Consider the following 27,497-nt stretch of genomic DNA (forward strand, 5'->3'; position numbering starts at 1 on the left):
CAGGAGGGGCCCCGAATACGGCCCGAGGCGGGGCGCGAAGGCGCCACCAAAGCCAGTCAGCGGCAAGGGGCGGGGGCCGGCGGTTGCTCAGGGACCGGGCGGGTCAGGAGGTGACGGGAGGAGGAGGCAGCAGGAAGAAAGGGGGATTGGGAAGCAGCTTCCCGTCCGTCGGCGCGGACAGCTCTGCCAAACCTCCGACTCCCTCAGTCCCGCCGCCGCCGAGCACCCTACAGGGCGAGAAGGGAAGTCCACAAAGTGCTGGAGCAGAGGGGAGAAAATTCAAAACGAGTCTACTCAACCTCGTCTTGGCTCGGAGGCCCCGCCATGGAGACCAACACAGTGCGCAGGCGCGCCCCTCTGGGAGCACGCAGCGCAGTCGCTTGAGATAAGACCACTATCAGCCACCGTCGCTAGTTTTCCTTCTGATTCGTTATTTTTTTCGTATCCCCGCCTCTCACCTGGATCTAAAGCCTGAAGCTAGTGTCGAGAGCCCAAGAAAAATCTCGGTAGCCTGAGAGTCTGATTGGGAGTATGCTTGAGAAAGTAAACCCGGAAAGGCTTTAGTGAATTAAAGCTGAAGGCAGAGGAAATATAATAGATAAATTTGGCTGGAGTCGGGAAGGTTTAATGCAAATAAGATAGCCTAAGGGCAGCGTGGGAAAAAAGACTACAATACCCAGTGGTTACAGTGTGTGAGAAGCGCTGCTTTCTGGGGGTTGTAGTATCTAGGAGCTGTGTTTGAATTATCGGGACTGAGAATAACCTGTTAAAATTTTAAAAGAGAGAGAGAGGAGAAGCCTATTTGAATCGGGCCTCTCTGTATCTTCACAATCGATTGTAAGCTTAAATATATTTTTTAAAAATACAGACAGATTAAAGGGACGCGCCGCCTTTAAGACTATGCTTTACTAATCGATGACTCCTAAATCTAGGAATAGGTAGTTGATGTTTGTGGGCTGGGCCTTGTGGAAGAGAAGACTCGTGGTGCCTCCTGGCTGAGGAGGCCCGAGGAAAGAAAGCGGAAGCCCAGTGTTCGACTGCTGCTTTTCTCTGACACGTGCGGTCTAACTTTGAGCTGCCTCTTTTTGCAGTCCTGAGAGGCCAAAGCGCCGGTTGTCTGTTACCCATACGTTTCTGTAGGCAAGCCATGGCTCAGCTCCAGACACGCTTCTTCACTGACAACAAGAAGTAAGTAAGCGTACTCCCTTTCTCTCCCCTCCTCTCCTCCCCGCTCCCGCCTCCCGCCCCCCAGCCCCGGGATCCTTTCAAAAGACCACTCCGGTATGACCTTGTGCATCCCTGGTTATCTTTGCCATCAATTCACTTTTTCCCTTTTTTTGGCTGGATTCCTCGCTTGAGCGAGTTTTCGCACAAATGGAAGCGGTACCTTGTGAGGATTTCTCAAGGATCACCGAGCCTTCTTGCCTAGACTCAGGCTGTATATAATTTGAATTGTGAGTGTAGAGGGACTTGAAGGGCTTCAGGTTTGCTTCCTGAATGTAGTGCATTATGTAATTGAACAGTGAACAACGGACCAAGTCGTTATAGGCTGTCTGCTTAGTGGTGTTTCACAGTGTCTGAAAACACAACTTCATTTTCCTACGTAGGTGATAGACGATGCTTTTCTAAACCAGGCTAGAAGGTGGAGCTCTCAATAGGGAGTTGGTAGAACTGGTTTTTGATGAGTGTGAAGTCAATTCAGTTACAGATTTGTGTATTTATATACATAAATCTACACGTATACGTGTGTATATATATATATATATCTGTATGTGTATACCTATATGTATGTAAACATTTTACCAATTTTACAAATGGTGCCCAGGTATGTAGCAATCATTTGAAACCTAATTATATTCTGCTTTGTGGCGTATATTACACTATTAATTAACTTTTTTTTGTTTCGCCTGGTCTCTTCAACTATATTGTAAGCCTCTTGATTGTAGAGACTATGTTATGCTTCTTGGATTGACTGAGTCAACAAATGTTTGTCAAGTTCTTCTGGAACTGATGATAAATAATAAATATTTGTTGTATTAACAAGCTAATGTCAGCTATAAACTAAAAAACTCCCACCTCAATTAAGATTATATTTTTGATTCTGTGTTTGTAGCTTTATGTGTTGACCTGGTACATCATATTCACTCCTCTTGTATTGTTGCTTACAGTACATTTAAATTGTATTATCAATACAGATGAGTATATATACTTAGTCGAAATGCTTCTAAAGGAATATGGTGATGGAGTAGCATGATCACTGTATTTTTTCTAATTAAAAGTTTTATGGAGATTATTGTTGATTCACATGAAGTTTTAAGAAATATTAGAGCACTGTATTTTAACTCCTGTGATAAATGGATAAACATCATATGTGTGTATGTGTGTTTGTGTTTATATATTTAGGTTTTCCAAAACGGTAACAAAACCTAGAAATTAAACTTCTCGCTTCTTCCTTTCACGCAATACGTTCTCATCAGTAAAATGGGGGGGGGAAGTAGATTTATTCATGTATATGTGTATAATTTACATATGCATGTATCTTCATATATGAGTATGTAATTATGCTACTTTTCCCTACTCATCTTACTGGCCAAAATATCATAGTAAACCAAAACTTTCAATTTCTAGGCTTTGTTATCTTTTGGAGAACCTAAATAACTTTTTACTTTTTGCAGCATGATAAATATATAACTATAGCCTTACTACTCAAAGTGTAGTTTGCAGACCAGCAGCATTAGCATCACTTGGGAGCTGGTTACAAAAAGCAGAATCTCAGACTGTACCTCAGACTTGCTGATTTAGAATCTACATTTTAGCAAGATCTGAAACCTCCATCCCCCTCTCCCATTGTGACAAAAAGAGACTTATCATAGCATGTCTTGGTGAGCCCTGGAAGTTCTACCTTAACATCTTTTGAAACTTTTACATTCCCCACAAATATAGCCTAAATTCAGACCTTATGAAGACTTTTTTGTTTTTGTTTTTTGTAACAACTTTATTGAGATGTAATTCATGTGCAATAGAATTCACACATTTAAGTGTCCAATTCACTAGTTTTGAGTGTATTTGCAGAATTATGCAACCATCACCACAGTAAATTTTAGAACATTTTTCATCATCCTTTAGCTGTTACCCCCTCCCCCCACACCCAAATACTTCCAAATCCCCCCAGCCCAAGGCAATCACTAATTTACTTTCTGTCTCTATAGATTTGTCTGTTATGGACATTTCATATAAATAGGATTATACAGTACGTGGTCTTTTGTGACTGGCTTCCTTCACTTAGTATGATGTTTTTCAAGGTTCATCCATGTTGTTTTATATATATATATATATATATATATATATATATATATATACACACATACCTATATATATAAAACAGGGCTCATCAAGACATGTTGTAATAAATCTCTTTTTGCCACAATGGGAGTGGGGGGCAAAGGCTTTTATATAGATAGATAGATATAGATATATATATCAGTACTTCATTCCTTTTTACTGCTCAATAATATTCCGTTGTATGGATATACCAAGTTCTGTTTCCATTGTTCAGTTGATGGACATTTGGGTTGTTTTCACCTTTTGGCTATGAGGAATAGTGGTGGTGTGAACATTTGTGCACAAGTTTTTGTGTAAACATATATGTTCATTTCTCTTGGGTATATACTTACAAATGGAGTTGCTGGGTCAAGTGGTAATGCGGCGTTTAACTTTTTGAGGAACTGCCAGATTTTTCCAAAGCAATCATACCATTTTACCTTTCTACCAGCAATGATAAGGGTTTAATGTCTCCACATACTCACCAACACTTAATATCTGTCTTTCTTATTGTAGCCATCCTAGTGGGTATGAAGTGATATCTCATTGTGGTTTGATTTGCATTTCCTTTATGACTAACTGTGCTCAGCATCTTTTCATGTGCCTGTTGATCATTTGTATACCTTCTCTGGAGAAATGTCTATTTCGATCCTTGACCCGTTTTTAAAATAGGGTTGTCTTTATTATTGAGTTATAAATGTTCTCTATATATTCTAGATACATGTTCCTTGTCAGATACGTGATTTGCAAGAATTTTCTCCCATTCTCTCTCACAAGAGTTTCTTAATCTGCCTCCTGTTGTGTGTGCCTATAATCCAGTCTCTGCAGTGCTGCCAAGAAAGATCTAACTAAACAAAATTCTGATGATGTTATTTGACTTAGACAGTGGTTCCTCCATTGCCTAGGGAAAGAAGTAAAAAGTACTCCACAGAGCATCTAAACTACTCCATGCACATCTCTTTAGCCTTATCTTTGGTCACTGTCTAGAGTAAAGTAACACTTTCTGGAATAAGCTGGGTGGGCAGCTCTTTAATAACTCTTAGCTATTTTTTTTGCTGCTCTCCCTGCTTTCCTGCACCCCTTCTTTCTGCCTCGCCACACTTCACCTGGCAGAAACTCACTTTTCTAGATGTAGTGTAAGAGTGATGTTTTTTATGCATCCTTTCAGACTCTGCTCTCCCAGCCCCCTTTTCTCTGGTTGAAATGACCTACCACTTCCTTGTTCTCCCATTTTATGTATTACTTATGACACTGTTTTTACATACTTCCCTCGTGTTTGATTACCAGACTTTAACCCTTTCCAAGAACAGAGACCACAGGTTAATTCATTTTTTGTTAACCCCATGTAGCAAAATGTCTGGCATGTATTAGATACCCAATAAATGTTTGTTGAATGAATAAATGCACATTTGTTAAAACATCTGTAGACTTGATTTATCGTTTCCTTTTTGTAGATATGCGGTAGATGATGTTCCTTTCTCGATACCTGCAGCCTCTGAAATTGCTGACCTTAGTAACATCATTAATAAATTGCTTGAGGCCAAAAACGGTGGGTATATATACTCTGAAAAGTTAGGAGAAAGCACAGTGACACTAACTAGACTGAAATACATGACATGTTATTTATAGCCCTTTGGGGGCATTATTTTATAATATTGCATAGATTTTATCATGGTAAAATTTATAACATGGATTTCCCTACTGTATGATAGTTTGAAAAATGCTTTGAAATAAGTTTTCAGGAAAAAAGAAATTCAGTTTAATCTGCTTTTAAGGCAATATGGAAAGAAGGTGGTTGAGATTTAGGAATAAAGATTTTAGTGTAAAAGTTGTGATGTAGAGGTAATGAAGACGTGAGGGCTAGATTGGGTAGGCATAGAACAAGCATCTTGGTGCTTCTACAAAGCAAAATTACAATATCTGAATTTGAGCATTTGTTTTGTATAATAACAAATGCCAGCATTAATACTAGTATTTTATTTAAGTATTTAAAATTCATTTTAAAATAATGGATAAAACAAACATAAACATGCCACAGTATCAAGTAAAACATTTATAAAGATGTAAATTAAAATAAATTAAACGTATGTAAAAAAATTTATGGGCTATAAATTTATATGTAAATTTAATATAAAAATGATATGAACATTGTAAAATTAATATGAACAATGTATGCAAAAATATTGATCAAACAAGATGGGTCATAAGTTGATAATGGTTGAAGTTGGGCGATAGGTATAGGAAGGTTTATTATTCTCCACTTTTGTATATGTTTGGAATTTTCTATAATAAAATGTTTCTTTAAAAAGTAATGAAACCGGGGCTTCCCTGGTGGCGCAGTGGTTGAGAGTCCGCCTGCCGATGCAGGGGACGCGGGTTCGTGCCCCGGTCCGGGAAGATCCCACATGCCGCGGAGCGGCTGGGCCCGTGAGCCATGGCTGCTGAGCCTGCGCGTCCAGAGCCTGTGCTCCGCAACGGGAGAGGCCACAACAGTGAGAGGCCCGCGTACCACCAAAAAAAAAAAAAAAAAAAAAAAAAAAAGTAATGAAACCATATATATAGTAGAAGATTTAAACATGAAAAATGGAAAATAACATAAAGCATAATCTTTAAAAACAAAATTTGTCACTGGAGCCATCATTTAGAGGCAAGCTTTTTTTTTTTTTTTTTTTTTTTTTTTTGCGTACGCGGGCCTCTCACTGTTGTGGCCTCTCCCATTGCGGAGCACAGGCTCCGGACGCGCAGGCTCAGCGGCCACGGTTCACGGGCCCAGCAGCTCCGCGGCATGTGGGATCTTCCCGGGCCGGGGCACGAACCCGTGTCCCCTGCATTGGCAGGCGGACTCTCATCCACTGTGCCACCAGGGAAGCCCTAGAGGCAAGCATATTTTTATGCAGATGTTTCTGATGCTTTTAAAGCTCTTTTGATTCTACCCTAGTTGGAGGAATGGGGAGGTGAGAATTGTAAACTAATGCCTAATATTTTCCACTTCCTCTTCCAAAAATCTTATAACTTTTTTGTTAAGCTTAACTTTTCATTGTTAGCAAGATATAGTTCTTGATAAGGAGATATTCACATAGCATTTCCTATCGGTTCTTATCTTTCATCATGGATGTACAATAGTGTAGAGATTCTGATGCATAGTTAGTTTTCTAAACTCCAAAGATGTCATATATTCTACTTGTTGAAAAACTCTGAACTAGCATAAGAATTATTTTCTTGCAAGACACTTTGCAATATCAGTATATGGTTGGTTGTTGTTACCCAAATATTTGCATATTTTTCTAAACTTGTAGATGAACATTGATTTGTCTTTTTGTGTAAATCGATTAACTGAGTCACTGCTCTTGAGTTGAAGATGCAAAATGATTCAGATTTTTATTTTATTTTATTTATTTATCTTTGGTTGCATTGGGTCTTCATTGCTGCACGCGGGCTTTTCTCTAGTTGCAGTGAGCGGGGGCTGCTCTTTATTTCGGTGCGCAGGCTTCTCACTGCGGTGGCTTCTCTTGTTGCGGAGCATGGACTCTAGGCACGCGGGCTTCAGTAGTTGTGGCTCACGGGCTTTGTTGCTCCGCAACAGGTTGGATCTTCCCAGACCAGGGCTCAAACCCATGCACCCTGCATTGGCAGGCAGATTCTTAACCACTGCGCCCCCAGGGAAGCCCAGATTCAGGTTTTTAAAAAAGTAACAAGCCAAAGAGTCAATGAGGGAATTCTTCTTTAAGAAGGATTTTATGATAGCTAATAAATCAGAAAGAATGAAGAATTTTTAGCATTTTGTAACTCCAAATGAAATAATGGATTTAAGAAGTGAATATCTATAGCTACTAAAGCCATTTATTAGGTAAAAGGCTAACAAAGAACGTTATGGTGGATGGGATCAGACTGACATCATCTGAACCCAGAGGTAGATCTTAATATCATAAAAGGAGACACAGTGACATAGTGTGCTTTCTAATGTGATACAATAGGAAATACAATATGGTGTGTAAATATCTTGCCAGAAACAGACAGACCCAAAGTCTAATCAGGCATTTGGGTCTGCCTAATGTACAGGTTGTATGTAGGTGGTAGAGGAACATGTTAAAGGATACCTTGGAGATATATTCAACCAAAGCCAGAATGTAAGAAGTATTACAAGAAGACCCAGTTTCTTCAGCAAATAAAAGGCAATGGAAAAAAAGGACAGAGAACTGTTAAAGATATTAATCAAATATAATGTGAGGACTTTGGATGCTGATTCTAGAAAGCTCACTGTTAAAAGACATTTATGAAACAAGGAAATATGAACATTGACTGGCTTTATGGTATTAAAAGGAATAAGTAATGTTAAATTTTTAACATTGTGACTTTTTTAGTCTTTATATTTTAGAGATTACACACTAAAGCATTTACAGATGAAATTATATCATTTCTGAGTTTTGCTTTAAAAAAAACCAGCAGGAGAGTGGAGGGAGGAGTATAGATGATTGTCCATGAGTTGGTAAAAGATGGGAATGAGGATTCAATATGTTATTCCTACTTTTGTATATATCTGGGATTCTTCTTAGAATACAAAGGTTTCCTTAATCAACATGTTACACCATCAACAATAAAAATATTATACCAACAGAACAAAGTATTTCTGTTCTTAAAAATCACATAATATACTAGAATACATGGTCTGATTGTGCCATGGAGAAATTCTGGAGAAACTTGGAGGCCACACTAGGATAATAGGTACCTGTTTGTTTTGGGGGGTCTCTCATTTACCTCTGCCAATACTACTTCAGGTCCTAACAATGATAATTTTATTATGTATTTTCTTTAGAGTTCCACAAACATGTGGAGTTTGATTTCCTTATCAAGGGCCAGTTTCTGCGAATGCCCTTGTTCAAACACATGGAACTGGAAAACATCTCATCAGTAAGTTCAAATGCTTACCTGCTCTATTTTACTTAAGGTATTACCAGATAATGTAGGAAAACTTCATTTAGAATCAGCCTGAATCTACAGGAACCAAGAACCTTTTGATTACTGTTTTTTCCTAGAAACTGAACCTCGGTTTCTATATCTTCAATGTTTAAATTCCCTCTTTTTTTCTAAGAGTAATATTCAAGAAATACAGATGAATGAACAAGGAAAGATAACTTCATATTTGTGGAACAGTTGTCAAGAAAGGGAATAGCAAATATATGTTTACTACTAAAGGTATATAAAATGATTGTGTACATATATAAACTTATGGGTTAGGTTATTGTCATTTATAGTGATTGCCCCTTCCTCTAATTTTCAAACTTCACTTATTATTACTTTTATAATTTAAAATATTTATAATTGCTTTTATGATTAGGGGGGCAATTTTTGGAACTGTGGTGAAATATACTGTGGCCTCTCCCCTTGCGGAGCACAGGCTCCGGACGCGCAGGCTCAGCGGCCATGGCTTACGGGCCCAGCCGCTCCGCAGCATGTGGGATCTTCCCGGACCGGGGCACAAACCCGCATCCCCTGCATCGGCAGGTGGACTCTCAACCACTGCGCCACCAGGGAAGCCCTTAACCATTTTTAAGTGTACAATTAAGTGGCATTAAGTACATTCACAATATTATGCAACCATCACCACTGTCCATTTCTAGAATTTTTTCATCATCCTAAACAGAAGCTCTGTATCCATTAAACAGCATGCTTTTATGATTTTATAAAGTTTCTTATATTCTTTTTTTTCTACTTTTAGCATAAGTTTTCCAAAGTCATTAATATTTCTTGATATTACTCTTAACATTATGTTAGGTCAAATAAAGTTTTTCACTTTTTATATGGCTCCAAAATTTCTGGATTCTGAAGGGGAATTATTACATAAAGGAGATAAATTACACCGGGGGTCCTTTATTTTCATAACGTACCATTTAAAAACTGCACCACCTGATTGATTTTTTTTTTTTTTTTGGCATTACGCGGGCCTCTCACCATTGTGGCCTCTCTTGTTGCGGAGCACAGACTCCGGACACACAGGCTCAGCGGCCATGGCTCACGGGCCGAGCCGCTCCGCGGCACGCGGGATCCTCCCAGACTGGGGCACGAACCCGTGTCCCCTGCATCAGCAGGCAGACTCTCAACCACTGTGCCACTAGGGAAGCCCTCTCTTGATTGATTTCTGGTTTCTCTCTGTGACTAGGAAGAGGTTGTGGAACTAGAGTACGTGGAAAAGTATACTGCACCTCAGCCAGAACAATGCATGTTCCATGATGACTGGATCAGTGCGATCGATGGGGCAGAGGAATGGTATTGCCAGATGAATGTTTTTGTATCCATTTTAAGTGTACTATATGAATATTTTTCTCTGATTACTTGTTCTTTGTGAAAGTAATTTTGTTATATATATATGTGTGTGTGTATATATATACATATATATATATATGTTGTGACCATGCCAAAGACCTTTTAATTTAGTGTAGTCAAGAAGAAACATATCTATTAATAGGTTTTCTTTTCTGTCTAAAGATGTTGTAGTGACATTTGTCTTCCGAATAGGTCGTGTGTCTTAGGGCATTTATTTGATTATGTTGCTTTTAAGACCAAGAATATAATTTGTTTCATAGAGGGAAAAAAACCTTTTCTAGCCACAGATCTCCCAGCCTACTACCCTGAAGATGCAGATCATGCTATTTTTAGGGCTGAAAAGGGCAGACTGGAATCAAGAAGGTATGAATCGTTCAGAGCAAACCCCCTCTGGCCTTACTGTAGAAAAACACCTCAAGAATGGATCTCAGTAGGAGCTTACTTTCAAAGAATGTCTCCCTGGAGTTATTACATAGTTATGTTTTTACTGGTTTTACTTTTACTTTAAATGGTTCTACTGGTTTTTTATTTGATGGTTTTCACTGGTTAAATACAAAGGACTATTAGGCTTTTCAAACAATTCGCTTAGCTTCCCTGGGAGTGGTAATATTTTACAACAATCATAAAAATGAAATCTAGGGTTTGTCAGTTACATTTTTATTTTAGGTCAGGAAAAGCCAAATGTAACATCTTCTGATTTATTCTAGTGTGTTTTGAAATCTTAATCTTTATATTAAAGAAGAGTTTAAAAATATAATCCTCAAGGTTTACTTTATCAGTGCTTTAGAAATATAATTGATTTCAGGTTTTGAGAAAAGCTGTTTTTTGTGTTTCATAGGATTTTTTTCTCCTCACAGGATCTTGACTGGTTCTTATGATAAGACTTCTCGGATCTGGTCCTTGGAAGGAAAGTCAATAATGACAGTTGTGGGACATACAGATGTTGTAAAAGATGTGGCCTGGGTCAAAAAAGGTTAGGACTCTGCCTAAATGGAGAGGAATCCTGGATAGGGAATTGGAAATAAGCCATTTTCGATGCTGGGGCAGAATGGGGACAGGATAAGAAATGTCTCATGCCTCAGTTTTTAAAGGGTCTTTCAAAAATATACACATAAAAAAATCCGTAAATCAGTAGAAGTGAATCCTAAAATGATATCACATAATATACATTTTCAAGTTAATATTGAGTGTGTTAAATGCATGTCTTTTACAGTTTTGTTTTGTTTTGTTTTTTGGCTGTGCCCTGTGGCATGCGGGATCTTAGTTCCCCAACTAGGGATCGAACGCGCTCCTGCAGTATAAGCACGGAGTCTTAACCACTGGACCTCCAGGGAAGTCCCTGTACTATTTTTGAAGAATCTTCCCTTTTATACCATAAGTTAGCTTCTTTTTTCAAAGGTGGCTATATGAGGTCTTTTACCTTTTTAACATCTTTATCAACAACTACAAAAAATTCCGTTCTTTAGTTTTGGAACAGTATTTAAAATTTTTGTACTAATTTGTTTCTTATCCTTGTGTTCTCCTTTCTTCAGACAATCTGTCTTGCATACTACTGAGTGCCTCTATGGATCAGACTATTCTCCTATGGGAGTGGAATGTAGAGAGAAACAAAGTGAAAGCCCTGCACTGCTGCAGGGGTCATGCTGGCAGTGTGGAATCTATAGCTGTTGATAGCACAGGAACCAAAGTAAGTAGCTATTGTGTTATTAGTACTGTGTTCAATTAGAATTAGAGCTTCTTGTGCAAAAATGTCTTTTCTACATAAAGTCACTGTGATCGGCCTACTTCCATAACAATTGGTGACTAAAGAATATGATTTCAAACCAAAAGTGAATACTCATAATGAGAGATATGAAGAGTCACTCCCTGACTCTGGGTATCTCTGGTTTAGAATTTTATATAAATAGCAAAAATTTTAAGAACTCAGGTAAAAAAGTAATTTCTTTATGTAACCTCCTCAAATCATAGTGATTGACATTTTCAGTCCTTCAGCTACTCATAGTGCTGTCATTAATTGAAAATGTCTAGCTGATCCCCTAAAACTTAGCATGCACTAAAGTTAGCATTAATCAAGGTTGTTTTACTATTACTGCTGATCTACTCTGTATCACAACAAAATGGTAAAAGTTAGTCAAGCTATGAGGGCAACACAGTATTTACTTAAGAGGGGTTACAAACTCCCTCACCATTTGAAAATTCTCCAAACCACATGAAGTATTCTAGATTTAAGAGTGTTTCTAAAGCATTTCTTTGCCAGTTAGTGTAACAGAGGACGTTTCTGCATTCAAAGTTAAAAATTTATGAGTATTCATATTGAGGCATAAAGAAGGCTTACATGTTGTTGAGTCCAAACTTAAGTGAATTAACTGTACCCTGTCCTTTGGCTATAAGAGATAGAAACTCATCCTGAACGTTTTTTAGCTTAAAAGACCCAAGGAGGGAGTGATGTACCACATCATGAGCAGGGTGATGATGCATTTGGATGTCAGGAACCAATGGAGTAGAGGCTTGCATGTGGCTAGCACACCTCCTCCCTCTCGTCTCCCCAAATTGACTTCATTCTCTTACCTCAGTCTGGCTTGCTCGGCATGGCAATAAAACCTGGCCTTCAATATTCCCAGGTTTTACATCCTATACTGTCTGTCCCTGGAAAAAGATTAACTTCAGCTGTCTAAAACACAAGCTTTCAAAAAAAAAAAACAGTTTTTTTCAAAAAAAACACAGGTTTTCTCTTTCCTCTGAAGGAGGAAGAGACCTACTGCCACAGTGTAGGTCAGTTGCCCACCCTGATCTAAGCAACCATGGCCAGGGTACGGGCCCTATAAGAATGGCAGCTCTTTCAGTTGCCATGAGATTGAGGGTACAACTTCCCAGAGACTAGGAAGACAGGCAGATAGGTGATGCCATAGTAGTAAGGATTTCAGGGCAAAGTAAAGATTTCAAGTTAAACAGCAGAAGAAAACCAGGCAAACAATATGATGGATTATATTGCATACTCTGTTTCGCTTCATATATATTTTTTTTAGTTTTGCAGTGGCTCCTGGGATAAGATGCTAAAGATTTGGTCTACAGGTAAATGAAATGTTTCTTCTACGTTGACTTATTAATGATATTTCAAGAATTTCAGTGAAAAAAAGACTTTTTAGCCCATATTTTTCTATAAAAAGTGGACCAGAGCTTTTTAGGTCACAAATAAAGTACTATAGTATAGAGAAAAATTAGTATATTTCTTTGTGTTTCAAAATGTTTTTCTACTCTACCACCCCCTTATTTATTGGACGATGTCACTGAATCCCTGCAAGTACCAATAACACATCTGGTGCAGTGTGACATAACTACCTTAGTTCTCAGAGTTCCCTTATTCAGGAACGTGGAAATAAACAAATTACCTTCTGAGTCATTTTGATATACTTTACTATTAGAGAAATTTCTTAGTTTAGCTGGTTTACTTTAAAAAAAGTTTTTTAAATACAATTTTACCAAACTTAATTTTCTCACTTTGAAAACATAGATTAGAAAGAACAATTAGAGGAGACAAGGGGACTCTTAGAGGAAAGTACCTTGATAATAGTAAGAAGACACTGTTAGAAGAAAAGAAGGGGGAAAACCCACATATATTTTAAAAAGTAGTAGTACAGAACTATTTATTGCATGGGTAAGCAGATCAAAATACCTCTGTTGCTTCTGAGGAAATTGCTATATGACTGTACAACACCCTAAATACAGTTAAGCCCAGCTTAAACAGTTTTAAATAATTATGTGTAAAATGGCAGGAAATATAAATCCATTTTAGTTAAAGCAAACAGTTTTGAGGCAGAAAGTTGTTTGTGTAGGAATTTTTCCTTTTGTGAAATACTTTTTGATAGTGCTGGGTAGATGAGATATTATCTATGATTAGTTGTTACCCTTAAGGTGCTTATAGTCTAGTTTGGGAAAAGCACATGACATTTATAAAATAGTTACAAAACATTAAAATCTATGGTTTTTTTTATCTGGGTTTGCTACCTAGTCAAATTATGGATAACGAAGATTTTAATCAAAAAATAACTATCGGGCTTCCCTGGTGGCGCAGTGGTTGAGAGTCTGCCTGCCGTTGCAGGGGACGCGGGTTCGTGCCCCGGTCCGGGAGGATCCCACATGCCGCGGAACGGCTGGGCCCGTGAGCCATGGCCGCTGGGCCTGCACATCTGGAGCCTGTGCTCCACAACGGGAGAGGCCACAGCAGTGAGAGGCCCGCGTACCACAAAAGAAAAAAAAAAACTATCCATGAAACACTTTTAATTTATTGTTAGAAAAGTGAAATAGTCAAGAAGAATAAACATGGCTGGAATATATGTCCTTTTAACATGTGTTTACTTACCATGTCATTCCCTTCTTCATAATATAAATGCAATCTGGTCAGAACTCTCCTACAACTATAATAGTAAGCAACTTTTCATAGATATGGTAAACTGATGAATAGCCATAATGATAATCTTAATAAGATACCAAACTGGGTAGGTTTTAGGATTTTAACGTATAACACTTTATTTTTTGCTTTCTCCTTTTTGAAGATTGGTAAGCCAGGTATTGTTTTTAGATATAATTTCCATTAACCAAAATGAGGAGAAATGTTAACTCCCTAACCAGTTGAGATAACAGAGAAAGTATATACCTAGAAATATAAGAATTATTTGAGACTGTTTGTAATTAATATTTACCTTAAATTTTAACTCTATCAAATCTAATTCTCTGTGATATAGTCCCTACAGATGAAGAAGATGAAATGGAAGAATCCACAAATCGACCGAGAAAGAAACAGAAAACAGAGCAATTGGGACTAACAAGAGTAAGTATTTGTGAGAACAGACAGTATTGGGCTTAGGGGTTTTTTTTTTTGATAAATTAATTGATTGATTGATTGCTGCAATGGGTCTTTGTTGCTGCACTCTGGCTCTCTCTAGTTGCCGTGAGCAGGGGCTACTCTTTGTTGCCGTGCACGGTCTTCACATTGTGGTGGCTTCTCTTGTTGTGGAGCACGGGCTCTAGGCACACAGGCTTCAGTAGTTTTGTCATGCAGGCTCAGTAGTTGTGGCTTTTGGGCTCTAGAACGGAGGCTCAGTAGTTGTGGCACACGGGCTTAGTTGCTCTGCGGCATGTGGGATCTTCCCGGACCGGAGGTTGAACCCGTGTCCCCTGCGTTGGCAGGCGGATTCTTAACCACTGCACCACCAGGGAAGTCCCGGCTTAGGTCTTTATTGACAAATATATGTTAATTTAATATAATTGTTCATATTTAGTTTCCTTTTGTCTTGTCTTGCTGCTTCAACCATAAGGCTTTCTTTCAGTAGATTTGTAAATTTTTATTATAAATACTCTGCTGCATTTATTTGAGTTATTGAATGTAGTTGCATTAAGCTAGGTTTACAGCTTGATAGGTTGATTATTTAGCTATTATATTTGGCCTCATGGTGAGTTTTTTTTTTTTAACATCTTTGTTGGAGTTGCTCATGGTGAACTTTAAAGTAGGATCTTTTAATTGTTGAAGCTTGTGCTAAGTTTAGTGAAATATCTCATTACCTGACTGTTTAATGATAATGTTGCAGACTCACAGACAGAAAACAACCTTATGGTGACCAAAGGGGAGAAGGGGTTGGGGGGGAGCAAATTAGGAGTTTGGGATTAGCAGACACAGACTACTATGTATAAAATAAGTAAACAACAGGTCCTGCTGTAGAGCACAGGGAACTATATTCAATATCTTATAATAAACCATAATGGAAAAGAATCTGAAAAAGAATAGATAACTGAATCACTTTGCTGTATACCAGAAACTAACACAACATTGTAAGTCAACTATACTTCAGTTTAAAAAATAGTAATAGTAATGTTTCATACACTGAGGATGTAATTCTAGTACATCTCCTAAATCAGTAGAAACCAAGAGTTTGATTGAGGTTTTGATTCTATCATTTTGCTATAGATCCAATTAAATCAAACTCAGAAAGTTAATCCAGATTCTTATTTGCTCTGTTCCATTAGAAGGATATTTATCATAATATGATCTGACCTGTATTAATATACTTAATGAGAAGAACAATACTGAGTCAGATTTAGGAAATCATATGTTTCATTCATTTTCTAACAGCTGTAATGGATGTGCATTAAATCAGGCACACATTTGCACATTATTTCTTATAGTCACCAATAACAAGATAGATATCTTATAAAAACTGTTGAAAATGAGGAATAAGTGATTCCTCAAACTCACGTAAACTGCAGTAAACAATAGCACTTACTGTTTCCAACTGAAAGTAGTGATTTATAATTTATACATTTAAACATAGATTGCTGAATTGCAAGTTGAATGATCTGGCGGCAATTCAGCTTCCTTATCACTTGTCTCATACGACACATTAAAGCTGGAAATGCCTTACCAATTGGATAATGTGCCAGTGGTAATTTATTGATGCATATCCCTGATCAACCTTTAAAGAATATATCTGAGTAGAAAAAGACTTCTTGAATTATCAAAATACTTTACTTACAAGGTAGCTTTTTTTTTAACCTTTATGTTTGTTGAAGTTTGGCATACGTATAATTAAGTATACAGCTCAATGCATTTTTGCAGTTGTGTATACCCAAGTAATCACTATCTAAATCAAAACGTCAAGAATTACCGACACCCTAGAAGATGCCCTCTAGGCTCCCTTGAAATCAGTAGCCTCCTAAAAGTGATCACTGTTCTGACTTATCCTAGATTAGTTTCACCCAGTTTTAAGCTTCATATACAGGCATACCTCATTTTATTGCACTTTGCAGATAATGCATTTTTTTACAAATTGAAGGTTTGTGGCAACTATGTGTCAAGCCTGTTGGTCCCATTTTTCCAGCAGCCTTTATTCACTTCGTGTCTCTGTGTCACACTTTGATAAATCTCAAAATATCTCAGACTTTTAAATTATTATTATATTTGTTATGGTGATCGGTGATCAGTGATCTTTGATGTTACCATTGTAATTGCTTTGGGGTGCCATGAACCACGCCCATATAAGACAGTGAACTTAATCAGTACATGTGTATGTTCTGACTGCTCCACCGACCAGCCGTTCCCCTGTCTCTCTTGCTCCTCTCGGGCCTCCCTATTCCCTGAGATTCAACAATATTGAAATTAGGCCAATTAAAAACCCTACAGTGGACTCTTAAGTGTTGAAGTGAAAGGAAGTCTCATGTCTTTCACTTTAAATCGAAAGCTAGAAATGATTAAGCTTAGTGAGGAAGGCATGTCAAAAGCTGAGAGAGGTCAAATAGATAGGCCTCTTATGCCAGTTAGCCAAGTTGTGAATGCAAAGGAAAAGTTTTTGAAGGAAAAGTGCTACTCCAGTGGGCACATGAATGATAAAGTGAAACAGCCTTGTTGCTGATATGAAGAAAGTTTGAGTGGTCTGGGTAGAAGATCAGACCAGCCACAACATCCCCTTAAACCAGAGCCTAATCCAGAGGAAGGCCCTAACTCTCTTCAATCCTTTGAAGGTCAAGAGAGGTGAGGAAGCTGTAGAAGAAAAGTTTGAAGCGAGCAGAAGTTGCTTCAAGAGATTTAAGGAAAGCAGTCTTTATAACATAAAAGTTCAAAGTGTAGCAGCAAGTGCTGATGTAGAAGTTGCAGCAAGTTATCCAGAAGATCTAGCTAAGAAATTAAACGAAGGTGACTACACTAACAGATTTTCAAAGCTGATAAAACATCCTTCTTTTAAAAGAAGATGCCATCTAAGACTTTTATGAGAGAGGACAAGTCAATGCCTGGCTTCAAAGCTTCAAAGGACAGGCTGACTCTCTTGTTATGGGCTAATGCAGCTGGTAACTTGAAGTTGAGGCCAGTGCTCATTTGCCATTCTGAAAATCCTAGGGACCTTAAGAATTATGTTAAATCTACTCCATCTGTGCTCTGTGAATAGAACAACAAAGCCTGGATGATAGTACATCTGTTTATGGCATGGTTTACTAAGTATTTTAAGCCCGCTGTTGAGACCTACTGCTCAGAAAAAAGATTCCTTTTTAAAAACATTACTGCTCATTGACAGTGCACCTGGTCATCCAAGAGTTCTGATGGAGATGTTCAAGAAGATTAATGTTATTTTCATGCCTGCTAACACAGCATCCATTCTGCAGCCCATGGGTCAAGGAGTAATTTCAACTTTTAAGCCTTATTATTTAAGAAATATATTTCGTAAGATAATAACTGCCATACTTAGTGATTCCTCTGATGGATCTGGGCAGTCATCTGAAAACCTTTGGAGGGACTTCCCTGGTGGTCCAGTGGTTAAGAATTCGCCTTCTAATGCAGGGGACGCGGGTTCGATACCTGGTTGGAGAACTGAGATCCCACATGCTGTGGGGCAACTAAGCCCGCACCCCACAACTACTGAGCCCACGTGCTCTGGAGCCTGCGCACCCTAACTAGGAAGAAGCCCGCGCGCTGCAACAAAAGACCCTGCGTGCTGCAACAAGATCCCGCAACTAAGACCCGATGCAGCCAAAACTTAAAAAGAATAAAAAAATAAAAAGTTTTAAGAAAAAAAAACCTTTGGAAAGAATTCACCATTTCTAGATGCCATGAAGAACATTCATGATTTATCGAGGTCAAAATATCAACATTAACAGGAGTTTGGAAGAAGTTGATTGCAACCCTCATGGATGACTTTTAGGGGTTCAAGACTTCAGTGGAGGAAGTAACTGCAGATGTGGTAGAAATAATTTAAAAAACTAGTACTAGAAGTGGAGCCTGAAGATGTGACTGAATTGCTGCAATCTCATTGTAAGACTTTAACAGATGAGGAGGTGCTTTTTATAGTTGTGCAAAGAAAGTGGTTTCTTGAGATGGAATCTACTGGTGAAGATGCTATAAAGATTATTGAAATGATAACAAATGATTTAGAATATTACATAAACTTAGTTGATGAAGCAGCAGCAGGGTTTGAAAGATTTGACTCCAATTTTGAAAGAAGTTCTACTATGGGTAGAATGCTATCAAACAGTATTGCATACTACAGAGAAGTTGTTCATGAAAGGTCATTCGATGTGGCGAACGTCATTGTCTCATTTTAAGAAATTACCACAGCAACCCTGGCCTTCACCAACCACCACCCGATCAGTCAGTAGCCATCAACATTGAGGCAAGACCCTCCAAAGGCAAAAAGATTATGAGTTGCTGAAGACTCAGATGATGGTTATCATTTTTAGCAGTATTTTTTAATTAAGGCATGTACTTTTTAAATACATAATGCTATTGCTTATTTAATATACTACAGTATAGTGTAAACATAACTTTTTTGTTTTTTTTTTTGGTACGCGGGCCTCTCACTGCTGTGGCCTCTCCTGTTGCGGAGCACAGGCTCCAGACACGCAGGCTCAGCGGCCATGGCTCACGGGCCCAGCCACTCCGCGGCAATGTGGGATCTTCCCAGACCGGGGCACGAACCCGTGTCCCCTGCATCGGCAGGCGGACTCTCAACCACTGTGCCACCAGGGAAGCCCTAAACAATAACTTTTATATGCACTGGGAAACCAAAAAATTCTTGTGACTCACTTTATTACAGTGTTTGCTTTTTTGTGGTTGTCTAGACCCAAACCCTCAGTATCTCTGAGGTATGCCTGTAATATCTGTGAGATTTCATTCATCTACTGCATGTAATAGTTCTTTTCAGTAATAGATAGCATGCCATTACATGAATATACCAGAATTTATTTGCTCTTCTTTTGATGGACATTTAGATTGTTTCTAGTTTTAGCCACCATAAATAAAGTTGCTGTACTTGTTTTTTGGTGCACATATGTCATCAGTTCTGCATATGTAGAATTGCTGAGTGACAGGGTACGCACATGTTCAGTTTTATGAATGTTTAATACTGCCAAAACATTTTCCAAGATGGTTATATCAGTTTATACTCCCACTGACAGTATGAGAGTCAAAGTTACTCCACATCCATATCACCACTTGATATGGTCAATTTTTTAGTACCATAACTGATTTTATTTTATCACATAACATGTTTACATTTACTTACTGTTAAAAGGTGTCTTATTTTGTGATTTCTGGTGGTGTGTAGTGTATTTTAAGTCCCAGCCCTTTGATAGCTAATTTTGAAGTGCCTGTTCATGTTTTTAGCACTTTTTTTTTGTTGTTGTTGCACCACACGGCATGCGGGATCTTAGTTCCCCGACCAGGGATCAGACCCATGCCCCCTGCAGTGGAAGCTCAGAATCTTAACCACTGCATTTTTTTTAAAGTGTGTTGCTTATCTTTTTCTTATTGATTTGTAAGAGATCTTTTTATATTTTGTTTTTATTTTTTATTTTATTTTATATTGGAGTATAGTTGATTAACAATGTTGTGTTAGTTTCAGGTGTACAGCAAAGTGATTCAGTTATACATATATATGTATCTATTCTTTTTCAAATTCCTTTCCCATTTAGGTTATTACAGAGTGTTGAGCAGAGTTCCCTGTGCTATACAGTAGGTCCTTGTTGGTTATCTATTTTAAATATAGCAGTGTGTACATGTCAATCCCAAACTCCCAATCTATCCCTCCCCCCTTCTCTTCCCCACCCCCTGGAACCATAAGTTCATTCTCTGTGAGTCTGTTTCTGTTTTGTAAATAAGTTCATTTGTATCTTTTTTTTAAATTCTTCATATAAGCAACATCATCTGATATCTGTCTTTCTCTGTCTGACTTATTTCACTTAGTATGATAATCTCCATGTTCATCCATGTTGCTGCAGATGTCATTATTTCTTTCTTTTTAATGGCTGAGTAATATTCCTTTGTATATATGTACCACATCTTCTTTATCCATTCATCTGTCAATGGACATTTAGGTTGCTTCCATGTCTTGGCTCTTATAAACAGTGCTGCAGTGAACATTTGGGTGCATATATCCTTTCAAAGCTAGTTTTTCTCCAGATATATGCCCAGGAGTGAGATTGCTGGATCATATGGTAGCTCTATTTTTAGTTTCTTAAGGAACCTCCATACTGTTCTCCATAGTGGCTGTACCAATTTACATTCCCACCAACACTGTAGGAGGGTTCCCTTTTCTCCACACCCTCTCCAGCATTTATTGTTTGTAGATTTCTTGATGATGGCCATTCTGACTGGTATGAGGTGATATTTCATTGTAGTTTTGATTTGCATTTCTCTAATGATTAGCGATGTTGAGCATCTTTTCATGTGCCTCTTGGCCATCTGTGTGTCTTCTTTGGGGAAATGTGTATTTAGGTCTTCTGCCCATTTTTTGACTGGGTTGTTTGTTTTTTTGATATTGAGCTGCATGAGCTGTTGGGAAATTTTGGAAATTAATCCCTTGTCAGTCACATTGTTTGCAAATATTTTCTCCCATTCTGTGGGTTGTCTTTTCATTTTATTTATGGTTTCCTTTGCTATGCAAAAGCTTTTGAGTTTCATTAGGTCCCATTTGTTTATTTTTGTTTTTATTGCCATTACTCTAGAGATGGATGGAAAAAGATATTGCTGTGATTTATGTCAGAGTGTTCTGCTTATGTTTTCCTCTAATAGTTTTATAGTATCCGGTCTTACATTTAGGTCTTTAGTCCATTTTGAGTTTATTTTTGTCTATGGTGTAAAAGGATACATTTCATCTTGAAATGTATTTCATTTTGAAATGAAATGTATTTCATTTTGTATTTCATTTTGAAATGTAATTTCATTTTTTTACTTGTAGCTGTCCAGTTTTCCCAGCACCATTTATTGAAGAGACTGTCTTTTCTCCATTGTATATAATCTTGCCTCCTTTGTCTTAGATTAATTAACCATAGGTGCATGCATTTATTTCTGGGCTTTCTACCCTGTGGGGCAATTTCTACCCTGTTCCATTGATCTATATTTCCATTTTTGTGCCAGTACCATACTGTTTTAACGACTAGCTTTCTTTTTGTATTTTGTATTCAAGGTCTTTGCTGGATATAGGTATTATAAGTATTTTCTCCCACTCAGTGCCTTGCTGATAACTTTTATTTTTAGGTGTGCACATTCATAAGCTTGCTTCCACTGTTCATTTTATTTGAGAGAAATCACAATATATTCATTTTTTTCATTTAGGTTTTTATAAGCTTTAAATCTGTGCATTCATAAATTATTAATTGAAGTTATGCTAGAAACCCTTGAAGTGCTATTTGAAGTTGAAATTAGAAATAATAGGAAAAGTTGAGTTATTAAGACCAAAATAAGACAAGTATCAAAAAGTTATTTTCTCTTTGGATTTCTTTCTAGTACCTGGCTTGTATTAATATGAGTAATGCTCTCAATCAGTTCATTTACTGGTCATTTGTTTCATATATTAACATACAATAAGTTTTTTTCCACATTTTCTCTCAAAATTGCTGTCTTTCCTGCAGTACTATTATTTTTTTGAGCATTTATTCTTTTTTAAAAATTAATTCATTTGGCTGCATCAGGTCTTAGTTGCAGCACGCAGGATCTTCATTGCGGCATGAGGGCTTCTCTCTCTCTAGCGCGGGCTCCTCTGTTGCTTGCCCCACGGCATGTGGGATCTTAGTCTTCCGACCAGGAATCAAACCTGCGTCCCCTGTATTGGAAGGTGGATTCTTAACCACTGGACCACCAAAGAAGTCCCCTCCAGTACTATTCTGCTGAAGTTTGTTTGCAGTAACAATGCCAAAGTTGACTTTTCTAACTTTAAAAAAAAAAAAATGTACATGTAGGAAAATTCACTCTTTTTGGTGTATAGCTTTTGAGTTTTGATAAATACATAGAATATGTAACTACTACATATTCAATATACGGGAGAGTTTGCCATCCCCTGAAACTCATGTTGCCCATTTGTAGTCAGCCTTTCCTCTCTATTTCTATCACCTGACAACCACTATCAGATCTCTGTTCCTGCAATTTTTCTTTTTCTAGAATATCATATAAGTGGAATCACACAGTATGTAGCCTTTTGCATCAAGCTTTTTTTTCACATATCGTAATGTATTTGAGGAGGGAAACAAAGATTCATCCAGATTATTGGGTATCATGGTTTATTCCTTTCAAATGCTGAGTAGTAGTCTATTGTATGGATATACAACAGTTAGTTTAATCATTCACCAGTTGAAGGATATTTGGGTTGTTTCTAGTTTGACAGTTATGAATAAAACTGCTATAAACATTTGTGGACAGCTTTTTGTGTGAACCTAAGTTTTCATTTTTCTTAGGTAAATACCTAGGAATGGGATTGCTTATTCGTATACATTTACCCATCATTTTACATGCCATTTCCTATCCTGGAGCCTCTGATTGATTGTTACCTTACTTTTTGTTTTGGATCACAGTAGAGGTTGTTCTGTTCCTCACTCCTCTATCAGGTTCCTTTACTACTTCCAGGAAAATTTTAGGGCTGGAAGAGAGACCTTAGGGATCATTTGGTCTAGCAGTTGGCAAATAACAGCCCCACAGGTGATTTGGCTGTGGCCTGATTTTGTACTACAGAGTGCTAAGAATGATTTTTACATTTTTAAGGGGCTTTAAAATCAAAGAACACAGAACAGAGACTGTATGTGGCCTGGAAAGGCTAAAATTTTTACTTTCTGGATCTTTATCAAAAAACTTTGCTGATCTCTAATCTAGTACAACCCCCTTAACATTTAAGAAGGTTAAATGTAACAGTTACACAAGTAGGTTAACTGTCCCCCATTTCAAGAGTTTTCCTTCCTTCTTTTACATGTTCTTTGTATTTAAGACAGACAGTATACCTAGTTTGATGATTTTAATTTGAGAGGGATATTAGAGATTTTGGAATTCTAATAAATGAGCCATGGGTATTATTTAAAGATTGGATGCTGAAGAAATGAGGTGGTGAGAATAACCTACTGCAATTAATTAACCTGGAAGAGTTATGTAGAAAATAGCAGCACCTTACCTCAAACCTAGGTCTTTCTGACCCCAGAGCTTTTTCTTCTAGCTTCTACATATAACATCTTTGTCAACTGGGAGAATTTAATTAGTGTTAATATTCCTCAAAATGAAAAGTAGAGCAGAAGGGGAAGCAACAGAATACTGTGGAAAGACTACAAATTTTGGAGTAATATTTGGGTTCAATCTCAGATCTGCCATTTATAAACAGTATGACCTTGGGCAAGTTATCTTTCTCAACTTCAGTGTTTTCATCTATAAAATAAAAACAGAAATATGTCTTGGAGGATTGCTGTAAAGAAGAAATAAGGTAGGATATGAAAGCTAAAGCACCTGACAAAATATCTGGCATATCAGCTTTAAAAGTAATAACTATTATTATTGTTTCAATCACTCTAAACCAAAAATGCTTTCCATTTTCGGTGTCCTTCATTTCTAGACTCCCATAGTGACCCTCTCTGGCCACAAGGAAGCAATTTCCTCGGTTCTGTGGTCAGATGCTGAAGAAATCTGCAGTGCATCTTGGGACCACACAATTAGAGTGTGGGATGCTGAGTCTGGCAGTCTTAAGTCAACTTTGGTAAGACAAATTCAGTGCTTCTCTGATTAACTTTGAGCTTTTAAGCGGTAAACTTCTAGGAGATGGTTACTTTTTAAGCGGTAAACTTCTAGGAGATGGTTACTTTTCGCCCACCCTGATTACATGTTCTTTCCTTTTTTTTTTTTTAGACAGGAAATAAAGTGTTTAATTGTATCTCCTATTCTCCACTTTGTAAACGTTTAGCATCTGGAAGTACAGATAGGCATATCAGACTGTGGGATCCCCGAAGTAAAGGTGAGTTGTGTAAACCTCTGAAGGAAAAATATGAGTGAGTAACATCAGTTTCTCTTCTCACTAGAGATGTGTATAAAAAGATACTTTTCTAGAAATTTTTTTGGGGGTTCTGCCTACTTCTGTTTTCTAAAATTTAATAATGGTTGTCTGTTTTGTTCAGATGGTTCTTTGGTGTCGCTGTCCCTAACCTCCCATACAGGCTGGGTCACATCAGTCAAGTGGTCTCCTGCCCATGAGCAGCAGCTCATTTCAGGCTCTTTAGATAACATGGTTAAGCTGTGGGATACGAGAAGGTAACTCCTGTTGATGACTTACAAAGGAAATCTATCAATTGCCCCGTTGTATACAGAGAAAATGAAATGAACACTGAAATGACTATCCAAAAGCAAAAGGGTCTAAAGAAAGGTCTGGGTCATATATCCTGAAATGATACATATTGATATCAAAAAGGAAGGCCAGGATCAAAGGAATTTTCTTAATGTTAATATGTTGGGTTTTTTTGCATTCTGAATGAATTTAATTGTGATAGTTTATCTTTTGCCAAAAACACAATTTATGAAATCCATCTTTCTGACCTTGTTATATAAAATAGGAAAAAAAACCCGAACCTTAATATAAATATGATAATTATAGAATTCGAAGGCCAGTGGCCTGAATGAATGGAACTGTGGTCAGATTGTAAATTATGTGTTAATAGGCAATTAAGTAAAAATACAGAGTTTTAAAGGTAAAATTTAAAGGTTCCTTTCTTATTCATCAGTTAGTGCTGCGATACTAATATATGCAGAGGGCCCCCAAGAGAACGCATATACAATTTATTTACATATTTCTACAAGTAGAATGGAGAGGCAGTAACCAAAACCACAGTCTGCTAATGATACAGGAAAAACAGGAGAAGTAGTCAAGTAAATGCTCAGAATTTTAAGATTAAGTGGTTATTGGGGCAAGGATGGTAAACTAAAATTTTCAGAAAAGTATAAGTGATTAGTTATATATGTTTAATACTATGAAATGCATATAACATGTTAATATTTTCATCTTTTAGTTGTAAGGCTCCTCTCTATGATCTGGCTGCTCATGAAGACAAAGTTCTGAGTGTAGACTGGACAGTCACAGGGGTAAGAATTTATTAGTTATTTGGTAGAGAGGAAGAAACTACATTATGTTTTTAGAATAAATCTGGTATTTGTGTTTACAGAGTTACTAGTTTCAGTATATCTGATATTTATAATTCTGTATTCTAAGTTCCATTAATATTCATAAAATCTCATATCTCATTTAAAGAAGAAAAAAATTGTCCCTTAATATTAGGAGTAGTAAAATTTGAATACTTTGAAGCACTTTTTTTTCTCATGAGTAGTTTATTGAAATGTTTTAAGTCCCTAAACTTGCTACTTCAGACTAATTGGATCAAAGTATTTGCTACTTAGAAAAAGCTTAGATTATATGGCTGTATTATAAAATGTTCTTAAAGAATTACAATTTAATTATACACACACACACACACACACACGTAAAAGCTCTTATTGCCTAAGAACGCTTTCCAAATGCAGGTTTGAGGGCTATCTGAAAAATCTGTAGTATCCATTTACCTACAAACAATGTGCCATCTTTTAAAAACGTAATTTTCTTAAACAGGTAAAACTATATTACCCTTCAAACTTAATTTTATTACATTTCTTAGCAAATGCTTCATAGAAAGTACAGTAGCATATTATGCCTCAACCAAATTAAAATCACCACTTTTAAAGTTTTAATATAGTGTATATATATAGTATATGTGTAATATAGTAGGAAATTTGATGCAATTGGACCGTTTTAGTATTAAGTATTAACTCTCAATGCAAGTTAATTGCTCATCCATAATTCCTTCTGTAATCAGAATCATCAGTATTTAATTAGGTTCAGCAATCATATGAAATAATTGTCTTTACTTCTGTGTTTATGTTTTTTTCCTCTCCCTTTACGCAGTTACTTCTGAGTGGAGGAGCAGACAATAAATTGTATTCCTATAGATATTCACCTACGACTTCACACGTGGGTGCATGAAAGTGAATGATACATTTGGCTACAGAGATTCCTTCTGTAAATGAAACTGATAGAGAATTCTCAGATTACATCAATGCAGATGCAGGAAGCAGCCTTTTAGATTAAAGTTTATATACTGTTTCACCCTTGATGATAGTTACCACTGTCTTTTTCTTTATTTTGTATTTATTATATAACAGTTATGTTTATTAAATGTAAAACATGGCCTGCGTTCTCTACCTTATGAAAACCCTTGAAATTAAACTGAGTTTTTAATTTATCTTTTAAAGGTATTGGTTTGAATTAAGAATTGTTTTTGAAATGCTATAAAAGCATTATTAAAAATTCAGTAATTGTTCAGATTTTTATCTCTAAGGGAGAAACTTCACTTTTTTAAAAGTTAGCTGTTTAAAAAAAAGCATCTAAAAAAACTAATAAATTTTAATAGAGAAAAAATTAGAAATACAGTCTGTGTTTGGTAAAATAAGTTATGTCTAACTATAATAATGTTCTTTGTAGGTATTCAGGACATTAAAACATGTAGATATTGCCAGTTAATTAAGAATTTGTTGAAATGTTTTAAATGAAGTACTTTGTATTAAAGATAAGTCAGGGAGGGGACTTCCTTGATGGTCCAGTGATAAAGAATCCGCCTTCCAATGCAGGGGACGTGGGTTCGATCCCTGGTTGGGAAACTAAGATCCCATATGCCACAGGGGAACTAAGCCTGTGCACAACTACACCGCTTGTGCGCCACAACTAGAGAGCCTGCATGCCACAAACTACAGAGCCCACGCGCTCTGGAACCCACACACCACAACTACAGAGCCCACGTGCCCTGGAGCCTGTGTGCCACAACTAGAGAGAGAAAACCCATGCACCACAACTAGAGAGGAGCCCGCGTGCCACAACTAAAGATCCCACATGCTGCAACTAAGACCGGATGCAGCCAAAAATAAATAAATACAATATATATTTTTTAAAGATAAGTCAGGGAATTCCCTGGAGGTCCAGTGGTTAGGACTCTGTACCTCCAGTGCTGGGGGCCTGGGTTCAATCCCTAGTCTGAGAACTAAAGATCTGGCA

At 37.3% G+C, this 27,497-nt stretch overlaps 2 protein-coding genes across 3 annotated transcripts in view; one reads left to right on the top strand and one right to left on the bottom strand.

Moving 5' to 3' along the window:
* The window catches only part of CARF (calcium responsive transcription factor), a 59,661-nt gene extending 59,314 nt beyond the window's left edge, over positions 1–347 (bottom strand). Inside the window, exon 1 of the transcript XR_004350751.1 lies at positions 300–347. The gene's annotated coding sequence lies outside the window, so the exon portion shown is untranslated. The remainder of the gene's footprint in view (positions 1–299) is intronic.
* Positions 103–26,760, top strand: WDR12 (WD repeat domain 12). 2 transcript variants are annotated; one of them, XM_032637663.1, is made up of 14 exons: positions 103–506; positions 1,092–1,188; positions 4,776–4,870; positions 8,135–8,229; positions 9,479–9,585; positions 10,500–10,615; positions 11,175–11,329; positions 12,669–12,714; positions 14,385–14,470; positions 23,988–24,128; positions 24,278–24,383; positions 24,544–24,676; positions 25,429–25,501; positions 26,355–26,562. In XM_032637663.1, the coding sequence occupies exons 2-14, from the start codon at positions 1,148–1,150 to the stop codon at positions 26,430–26,432; spliced, it is 1,272 nt and encodes a 423-aa protein (XP_032493554.1). In that variant the 5' UTR covers positions 103–506; positions 1,092–1,147; the 3' UTR covers positions 26,433–26,562. The 2 variants fall into 2 exon arrangements, with proteins under 2 accessions (XP_032493554.1, XP_032493553.1); XM_032637662.1 differs by lacking the exon at positions 103–506 and having other exon boundaries at positions 541–1,188; positions 26,355–26,760.
* Positions 26,761–27,497: the final 737 nt, after the last annotated feature.

Source organism: Phocoena sinus, chromosome 7 (assembly GCF_008692025.1).
Source record: "Phocoena sinus isolate mPhoSin1 chromosome 7, mPhoSin1.pri, whole genome shotgun sequence".
Classification (NCBI taxonomy): domain Eukaryota; kingdom Metazoa; phylum Chordata; class Mammalia; order Artiodactyla; family Phocoenidae; genus Phocoena; species Phocoena sinus.

What these genes read in the sequence shown, in the direction of transcription:
- WDR12 (XM_032637663.1), top strand. Translation starts at nt 1,148, where the DNA reads ATGGCTCAGCTCCAGACACGCTTCTTCACTGACAACAAGAA. An exon ending in TGTGGCCTGGGTCAAAAAAG is followed by an intron (nt 10,616 to 11,174) that starts GTTAGGACTCTG and finishes TCCTTTCTTCAG; the next exon opens with ACAATCTGTCTTGCATACTA. An exon ending in AAGCTGTGGGATACGAGAAG is followed by an intron (nt 24,677 to 25,428) that starts GTAACTCCTGTT and finishes TTCATCTTTTAG; the next exon opens with TTGTAAGGCTCCTCTCTATG.